The sequence below is a fragment of the Pipistrellus kuhlii genome, unplaced genomic scaffold (assembly GCF_014108245.1).
Source record: "Pipistrellus kuhlii isolate mPipKuh1 unplaced genomic scaffold, mPipKuh1.p scaffold_m20_p_17, whole genome shotgun sequence".
NCBI classification, from domain to species: Eukaryota; Metazoa; Chordata; class Mammalia; order Chiroptera; family Vespertilionidae; genus Pipistrellus; species Pipistrellus kuhlii.
Genome location: NW_023425482.1, coordinates 26,552,258 through 26,561,354, shown reverse-complemented (window position 1 = coordinate 26,561,354; position 9,097 = coordinate 26,552,258). Strand labels below are relative to the sequence as shown.

The 9,097-nt window shown below is 54.7% G+C and overlaps 1 protein-coding gene across 2 annotated transcripts; it reads left to right on the top strand.

Annotated features, from left to right (window-relative positions):
* The first annotated feature begins 679 nt into the window (after positions 1–679).
* POLR2C (RNA polymerase II subunit C) lies at positions 680–9,096 on the top strand. 2 transcript variants are annotated; one of them, XM_036440303.2, is made up of 9 exons: positions 682–848; positions 1,052–1,101; positions 4,077–4,145; positions 4,290–4,342; positions 5,955–6,083; positions 6,690–6,741; positions 6,944–7,112; positions 7,235–7,309; positions 7,831–9,096. In XM_036440303.2, the coding sequence occupies exons 1-9, from the start codon at positions 763–765 to the stop codon at positions 7,973–7,975; spliced, it is 828 nt and encodes a 275-aa protein (XP_036296196.1). In that variant the 5' UTR covers positions 682–762; the 3' UTR covers positions 7,976–9,096. The 2 variants fall into 2 exon arrangements, with proteins under 2 accessions (XP_036296197.1, XP_036296196.1); XM_036440304.2 differs by lacking the exon at positions 5,955–6,083 and having other exon boundaries at positions 680–848.
* Position 9,097: the final 1 nt, after the last annotated feature.

Below are 9,097 nucleotides of genomic sequence, written 5' to 3'. Positions count from 1 at the left end.
GTGTGGGGAAGGTTTGAGGCTGGCAGCCAAGAGACCCGAGTTCTGGTCCTGGTGCTGCCTCTCTGGGCTCAGGCTTTCCATCAGTAAAATGGGTGACAGGGGCCTGTCCTCTCGCCGTTAGCTCCTTTGGCTGTGCTTGTCTATTGCTAACCATTTCAGTGATACAATCTAATAATTTTTTTGGCCTCTATGCTGGCTGGGCTTTTGCAAGTATGGTTAACTCTTGAATTCAGGGTCAGCTCAGGCTGCGGGTGGGAAGGGAAAGGGTATATACCTATCATTCAAGTATATTTGGCTAAGGTACACTTTTGTTTTTTCATAAATGTACAAACTTCATTCTTTTAAAAGACAATAGTATTTCTATGTTTGTATATTTCACCAGGCCTCTCAATGGACAATTTTATTTATTTTTTGATGTTACAAACTGTGCTGCAGTGATCATCCCTGTAAATATATCTTTGCTTGAAATTATGTATGAACATTTCTGCAGTTTAAATTCCTGGAAGCCTTCTTGTTGAGTCAAGGATGTATGCGTGTTTTGCCAAATCGCCATCCTAGATGGTCCCAGTTGGCGCATTGAAACCAGGTGGTGGGGTAGAAAACGGCGAGCCCGGAGCAGTCCCGGCCTCCGAGCAGTAGGTGGTGCTGTGGGCGCGTCTCCGAGGAAGCGGTGGGGGCCGCGCTGAGCGACTTCCTGTGACTTCCGGTGCGGGGGGCGCGCTGCAGGGTGGACGCCGGCGGCCCGCCGGGCCGCGGAGCACGATGCCGTATGCCAACCAGCCCACCGTGCGGATCACGGAGCTCACCGACGAGAACGTCAAGTTCATCATCGAGAACACGGACCTAGCGTAAGGCTGCTGCGGGGAGCGGCCGGCGGCTCGGGGGCGCCGGGGCCGCAGCCGGGGTGGAGGGTGGGAGGGAGAACGGGCCGAGCCTGCAGGTCCCCTGCGCCGAGCCATGGTTTTCACGTTGGAACGGGGGTGGGGTGGGGGTGGGGGAGCCGGTTTGTCGAGGCTGCGGTGCCCTCACCCCGCCTGTTTCCATCCCTCAGGGTGGCTAATTCTATTCGGAGGGTCTTCATCGCCGAGGTGCCCATAATAGGTAAGCAGCCCCGTTTCCTCGTTGCCAGGGCCTCGAGTGCTCCCCAGACTCACCTCCACCCTTCGATCCCCCGACCACACACCCTGGGGCTTCTGCCTGCAGCCCCGGTTTGGGTGAGGCGGGGGGTGGGGGCGTGGAGGGATGGAGGGGCAGGGGCAGGGAGTGTCGCTGAGAAAGCAGCGATGCTGGAAGCTTGATCGGACCCTGTGCCCTTGGCCCAAGATCACCTCCCTGGCCCCCAAAGGCCACGTACACTCAGGTCCACTCTTAATTTGCATGGGTGAGGAGCATGGGTGCAGGAGTCTGCGAACTTGGGTTCGAGTACTGTGTTCACTTACGGTGTCTGAAACTGTGGTTTTCTCTGTAACATTGGGACGCTATTAGTTAGTACCTATGATGGCAGGGATGAAGTAAGGTATTCACTATTCAGTGCCTAACGTGTGGTGAGTGTTCAGTGCTGCTAGATGTCTTTATTGTTGTTGTTAATCTCACCCAAGGATATTTTTTCCCAATGATTTTTAGAGAGAGTGGAAGGGAGGGGGAGAGAAACATTGATGTGAGAGAGACATATCAATTGGTTGCCTCCTGCACGCAGCTCAGCCAGGGCCAGGGATTGAAACAACAACTCAGGTTATGTGCCCTTGACCTGAAATGGAACCTGAGACCCTCCAGTGCCCAGTCCGGCGTCCAGCGCTCTAACCACTGGGCAATGCCAGCCAGGGCTGCTAGGTGTCTTTTTATGAATCTGTTTCAACTGCATTTGTGGAACATGTAAGTGCCAGCAGTGGCTGGGCACTGGGAATGCAGATCTAGCTGTATAGGACAGGGTTCCTGCCTTCATAGAGCTCACAGCGAAGTTGCAGGGGAAAGATGAGCCCACAGACGACATTAATGCAAGGTAGCTTTGGTCCAACATTGGGAGAAGCCGGGCTCCGGTGCTGTTGGCTTAGACTCGTGACCCATAGGTTGACAACCGCTGCTGTAGAGCCTAAGATGATCGGAAAACACAGATATTTACATTAAGATTCATGAACAGTAGCAAAATTACAGTTATGAAGTAGCAACAAAAAATAATTTTATGGTTGGGGGGTCACCACAACATGAGGAGCTATGTTAAAGGATCACAGCATTAGAAAGGTTGAGAACCATTGGCTTAGAGGGAGGATCTGTTTTTGCTCTAGTTCCAGCCTCAATGCTCCAGGTATCTTGCAAATTTGCACACAAACTACCAATATTTTCTGAGTGTCAGCTTAGAGAGTTTAGGAAAGCGAAATGTAAGTCAGCTGCTGCATCAGGTGTGCCTACTCCGAAGGGAATATTGGTGGGAACGGGTGTGCAGGCCAAATGGGTAAATGGGAGGACATTGTAGTTGATCCCCCACCTCCCCATCTGGTCACAGCTTGGTGTGCTGGCCCTCCCTCTGCCTGATCGCTCCTGTCTCTGGGCCTGGGTTTCATCAGGAGTAAAATGAGGGAGTTGCACTTTATGATGCAGCCTGATTTAAATTTAAATGCCACTTTTCCCATTCAGTCCCGCAAATAAATGAGAACCTGCTATGTTCCAGCCTAGAGGTAGGAATACAAAAGTTAAGATATCTGAAGACCTGCCCCAGGGGATTTTTGGAGCTTGAGGTAGAGACAAGACCCACATAAGTGTAACACAAGGCACAATATGACAAGTGTCTTAAGAGAAATCTGGTCAGGATTTTTTAGGGAAGAGCTTACAGGGAGGGTGAACTTGAGGGAGGGGGGGCGGTGAAGCATTAAAGAAGACAAGAGAATACAGTTGGGGCCAGGTGGGATCACTGTGCCTGGATGAGGAAACAGTGACCCAGCCTGTAAGCCAAAGCTTTTATAGTCACATCACACAAAGCAAAGCAAGGGGCGTGGTCAACACGTTTACAATGTTCATGTGAGTTTCAAATCTATTTTGTTACTCAAGCTGCACCTCCCACAGCCCATTAGCTACCTAGGAACAAGGGAGGACTGTAAGGTCAAGCTTAATTGTGCCAGGAAGGCTCTCCCCTCCAAGCTGGGACTTGTATGTGGCTCTGCCACAGGTCAGTCCGAGGCTCCTGTATCTGTATCATGGAGGCCCGGAGGTTTTTAACCTTCACTGGGGAGGGCGAGGGGGCGCGGGAGGGAGATGCGGCTGTGAAGGGACAGAGACTGGGAAGGTTAGCTCGTCCCTGTCTGACTTGGGTTGAGAGAAGGAAGCGTGGAAGAAAGCAGGCGGGCCTGGCTGTGTCTGGTCCTCCTCGGACCTCCATTTCTATATTTACACCTCTTTTATTTGACAAGTGGGCTCCAGTGCCGTTTGCTTTACGAATGTACTTACATGCAGATGTGAAGGAATGAATGAATGTGTGCTTAAGTCATTCAGATGTGTGTGAGCATGCAGTCCTTCCCCCTCCTGCTATCCGTGCTGGTGGGGACTGGGTTTTATATTGAGTATGTCTTGCCCATTGGAGGAATTCTGTCAACGTGGGTTGATTGAGTGGTAATGTGGTGTTAATAAAGGGTAATCTGGTCATTATGCCATCAAATAAGATATGGGCTGGACGTCTGTGTTACCTCGAGGCTTTCCCTGGGATTTAAGTGCCCAAAGAGTTTGTGTTCTTGGGTTTCACGTTGGCATGAGTAGCAGATGTACTTGCTGCTCTGGGGAATGTTCTGCTCAAAGGAAATGCTCCCGCTCCTGTACTGTTCGCTAGGCCGTCATTTTTCTCTGTGGCCCAGGGACCCCGCATTAACCCCCGCTGAGCAGGGAAGGGGTGTGTGGGGTGTGGCGTTTGTGGGGTTCTGGTGAAAATGCAGATTCCTGGGCCCTGTTCTAAGGCTGTGGGAGTCAGTCTGGCGGCCGGGCCCAGGCCTCTGCACCTTACGCACCTGGTGATTTCTACATCTCGGGAAGCACGGCTGTAAGCTGTTAGAATTCGGAGGCTAAGCTGCATGTCTGCTTCCCTCACGTTTCAGCCATTGACTGGGTTCAGATCGACGCCAATTCCTCGGTCCTTCATGACGAATTCATCGCTCACAGGCTTGGTGAGTGCCGGGCTCGGGACAGGGCAAGGGCGGGGCTGTGTCTGGTGTCAGAGAGGAAGCTTCCTCACTCCCACGGGGACTGCCAGGCTCTCCTTTTGGCTTGGCTGCTTGGCCTTCTTCGAAGCGCTTCTCCGTGTCTTGCAGGGCTGATCCCCCTCACCAGTGACGACATTGTGGACAAGCTGCAGTACTCACGGGTGAGCCGGGGGGGTTGGGCGGCCGGGGGGCGGGGCCCTCCGTTCTCAGAAGCGTTTTCCTGACATCTTGCTTCCAGCTCTTAGGAAGACAATGTGGAGATGTTGTCTGGAGCCCACGGCAGGCATTGGTCCTTGGTTCTGCCGGGCCTCAGATTGATGAGACTCAGGGCGTCCGTCACACAAGAGGGGGTGGGGGGGGGGATACACTAGAATGTCCGTGTGGACAAGCGGGGAGGGACATTTCAGTCTGTTCTGTTCCGATTCTGCTTTCCAGGGCGTCTCTTCCCAGTGACGGGGCCTAGGAGGTTAAAGGGAGTCAACCGCAGGTTGGGGAGGGTGAGGACAAGAGAGGGAGTGAGACCTGCCCGCTGAGCAGCACCCAGAGACCGGAGTGCCGGTGGCTGCCACCAGATTTGTGGCTCACCCAGTAGGTGATGCTAGTAAACGTGGCTCCTCCCTCCAGGGAGAGAACGGGACAGGATAGGTTACCGCTTCTCTTCACCAGGACTGCATTGGATAGAAGCTTGAGACTATTCCCTTTTGATGGCTTTGCTCCATCCTGAATCAGCCCATCTAATTCCCAAGAGCGTGTCATTTTTTGTGGCGGCTAATTTGATAGGTCCTGTGAATACAAATGTGTGCGTGTGTGTAAGTGTGTAGCTGATATAACAGATACCATGCGCTCATTTTGTCACATTTTAACATTTTGCCATATTTGCTTCACATCTTCAGATTTTTGTTTTTAAGAAATAAAGCGTCAGATATCGGTGGGGACAGGTGTGCAGCCTGTCTGCTGAAGAGGCTCTGGCCATGTCTCATATAAAGATAGGCACGCCCTATGGCCTAGCTGTTCCTCCCATTGAAGAAGAGGGAGAAAGGATCAGGCACGCCCCCTACTGGGCACATGCCCTGAGAGGGAATCAACTATGACCAAGTTCATAGATTGACGCTCAACCACTATGTCACACCCGCTGGGCTATTAAATTTTCTCTAGTGTTGCATTACTGAAAGATGGTATGGTCCTTTGTGTGTGTGTGTGTGTGTGCGCGCGTGCGCAAGCTTTTCTGAAAATCTGCAGAAAAGTTGAAGAAACAATAAATTCCATTTACTTTTTACCTTTGTTGCCAATTGTTAATATTTTGTTACATTTGCTATTTTTTACATATATACGTGTGTGTGGTGTGTTTTGTTTTGCTTTAAGAAAAGGTCAGTAGCCCAGAACTTGAAAGGTACTTCTTCCCAGTTTCCTTTTATTTCCTTTAAATGATTCTATTCCCGGGCTGGTCCACCTGGTCCGTGGGGGCTGAGCTAGAGGATTGCCGCAGTTCTCTGGGACGGAGACGCCCAGGGCCAGGCTGAGATGTGAACAGTGCGTGTCGGTGGCAGCCTGGCAGCTGGCGGGTGTGGAAGGAGTGCGGGTGTCAGCACACACGGTTGTCTCTAATCTGGGAAGTGCCTGCAGTGGAGAAGGTCCCCAGATTGACCCAGCTCCCAGAGTCTGGAGACTGGTCAGCCCTTTTCTAGATGAAGAAATAGTGGGAACTGGGAACGCAAGCAGGGAGCTCAGGATCCACACACACACACACACTCACCTGCTCTCTCCCCCCCTCAGGACTGCACGTGCGAGGAGTTCTGCCCGGAGTGCTCAGTGGAGTTCACTCTGGACGTGCGGTGCAACGAAGACCAGACTCGTCACGTCACGTCTCGAGACCTCATCTCCAACAGCCCCCGGGTCATTCCGGTCAGTGGCTAAGGACAGCCCCTGCCCAGGCCCTTGGCTCTTCTCCTTCTGCCTCTGGATGGGCGGGGCAGGGCGGGGGAGGATCCGCCTACGGCACCAGCTTGCCCTGTGTCACCCCTGGTGGACATGCTCATCCTGGGCTCCTGCTGGGTGGGCCCTCTGTCGCCCAGGCCCCTTTAAAAGGCCACAGTATAGCCATCGCTGGTTTGGCTCAGTGGATCGAGTGTTGGCCTGTGGACTGAAGGGTCCTGGATTCAATTCCAGTCAAGGACGTATGCCCATGATCAGTCCCCAATAGGGGCCAATGCAGGAGGCAGCCAATCAGTGATTCTCTCTCATCACTGATGGTTCTGTCTCCCCCTTCCTCTCTGAGATCAGTTTTAAAGGAAATAAAAGGCCACGGAGTTGTTTTGACGGAGGACTGTTCAAAGCCGTGCAGCAGGGGTGGGAGGGCAGGCACTCGCACAGATTGGTCCTGGCAGGCGCCCCTGCCCTCCCTGTGGGCGACCTGCCCCTGGTCGGCGGGTTGTGACCTGGGAGAGCTGGGAGGTACTGGCCAGAAGAGCAGGAGCTGAGCAGCTAACGTCTCTGTTTGGGCTCCGGCAGGTGACATCCCGGAACCGAGATAACGACCCTAATGACTACGTGGACCAGGACGGTAAGGGCCTGGCGTGAGTGTGCCGATGGTTACCGACCTGTTGCTCGGCAGAACAGGGAGGCAGAGACAGACAGACAGCCTCGTGCTGGTTTTTGGTCCTTTTTCCCGAATTGTGTGGCCTTCCTTCCAGTGGCACCCCAGGTGTATGTGGGGGGGACCGTGCCTCTCCTGGCCCTGCCCCGACTCCCACCTCCCTCCGCAGACATCCTCATCGTCAAGCTGCGCAAGGGCCAGGAGCTGCGCCTCCGTGCCTATGCCAAGAAGGGCTTTGGCAAGGAGCATGCTAAGTGGAACCCGACCGCGGGTGTGGCTTTTGAATACGATCCCGACAATGCCCTGAGGCACACGGTGTACCCCAAGCCGGAGGAGTGGTAGGTGCCCGCGGGGGATGGCGGCGGCGGGTAGAGGGCATGGGGTGGACACGGCTCCTAGTGACCCAGATGGGCAGACTCACTGCAGGAACAACCGGGTGCTGACCTGTGTTTGACCTCAGGCCAAAGAGCGAGTACTCAGAGCTGGATGAAGACGAGTCCCAGGCTCCGTACGACCCCAATGGCAAGCCGGAGAGGTAAGCGCCTGGGCCGGTACGGACGGCGAAATGTGTAGGAACGTACAGTTTCGGTGCAGGCTCTGAGCTAGGGTGACCCTTGCCCTCATGTCTGAGCTTCCAGAAAGCCCCTGAGGAGGGGCTGCAGACGGCTGAACCCAGAATGGGTGCACACACCCCCCCCCCCCCCTTTAGTCACTGAAAAAGAGGCTCCTCAATTACCCAAGCTCCTCCGGTTCTGGCTCGCAGCATCCAAAGATGGGGTCACATCAGGGCCAGAAGCCGGTCAGTCTCCTAGTGAGGAGCAGACGCTGGCCGTGCGACCCGCTCGTTTATTCCGCGCGCTCCTCAGTGCAGGCACAGCCGTAGAGCCACAGAGGTCCTGTAAGAAGCGCGCTGTGAGAGGGTGGGGTCAACCGCAGACACGGCTGCGCTCCTGGTCGGGAAGGAGTAGAGGACGACGCGGGAGGGCAAGGGGTGGCCCCGGCCGAGCTCAGGTCACCAGCCCCGGGGGCGGCTCTCACTGGACTCCCGCCCCTCAGGTTTTACTACAACGTGGAGTCCTGTGGCTCTCTGCGCCCTGAGACCATCGTCCTCTCGGCCCTTTCTGGGCTGAAGAAGAAGCTGAGTGATTTACAGACCCAGCTGAGCCACGAGATCCAGAGTGACGTCCTCACCATAAACTAATAGCCGCAGCTCATCCGCCTAGCGGAAAAGGATCCGAGCAGCAGCTGTGTGCAGGTCTCCCGAGACCCTCCCAGCCCCAGAAGTCCCGACAGCTGTACCTCACTTCCACGCAAGCCATCAGCACCAGCCGGAGAGGTGGCAGAGGGGAAGGGTCCCCCCATCCTTGCTTGGTCCCAGGTAGATTACGGGGGTGCCCCTGGTGTTTGAGGCAGTTCAGTCCTTCCCTGAGCATGCAGCATCCCTGGCCCTGCCTGCTGATGGCTGGTCTCCCCAGAACCCAGCCCTCCACCCCCCTGGCCTGCTTGTAGAGGTCGCACTGCTTCCCTGTTGAAAACCACTGGGCTAGACCCTCCTCTGTTGGTCATTTGAGCTCCTGACTTAGTGTGTGTGTGGAAGTTAGCATTTCACAGTTGTACCTTAGGTTTCCGTGTTAGGATTGAGTGTTAGAAGTCTCATTCAGGCCCCCTGCAAACCCAGTCCCTGCCCGTGGTCAGCCTACACTTTGCTCAAATTCCCCAATGTCTTTGGATATGGCTGCTCTTCCCTCCCCCCCAAATAAACCCTGTATTTCATTCTCTACCCATCAGTTGTGACTTCAATGCCAGTGATCTGCTTAATTAGTTGGGGGGGGGGGGAGAGGAGGGGTGAGTGGGGTGGGCAAGAGCCTTAATGAAGGTCTGGCCTTGACCCCTTAGTCCTGTTGGCAGGGACATACCCGGAGCAGTTAATGAGGCAGCCTGGCGGGGGGGGGGGGGGGGGGGGCGGCATTGGAGAAAACAGGAGATACAGCACAGAAAGGACGGAGTATTTATTAACAGCAGTTTTTATTTTTGGCAATAAAGAGCACAACATAATCTCCTCCATGCGCCATCTTGCTGCGCGCTGAGCCAGCAGCCCCCCCCCCCCCCCCCCAGGCCCCGGCGGGCGCTCCTGCAGGCCTGTGCCTCTGGTGGTCGCTCCCTGCTCAGCTCCGAGCTGAGCTGGCCGAGGCCACCTCCTTGGCTCCGGGCCTCTGCTGGAGGGGCCTCCAGCTTCATCCTCCTCCTGCCACAACTTTGAAGAGTGGTTATTTACATCAGGGTAACAAGGTCTGTTCCCACAAATCAGAACCCTAAGTATTTA

What these genes read in the sequence shown, in the direction of transcription:
- POLR2C (XM_036440303.2), top strand. Translation starts at nt 763, where the DNA reads ATGCCGTATGCCAACCAGCCCACCGTGCGGATCACGGAGCTCACCGAC. An exon ending in ATCGAGAACACGGACCTAGC is followed by an intron (nt 849 to 1,051) that starts GTAAGGCTGCTG and finishes TCCATCCCTCAG; the next exon opens with GGTGGCTAATTCTATTCGGA. An exon ending in ATTCATCGCTCACAGGCTTG is followed by an intron (nt 4,146 to 4,289) that starts GTGAGTGCCGGG and finishes CGTGTCTTGCAG; the next exon opens with GGCTGATCCCCCTCACCAGT.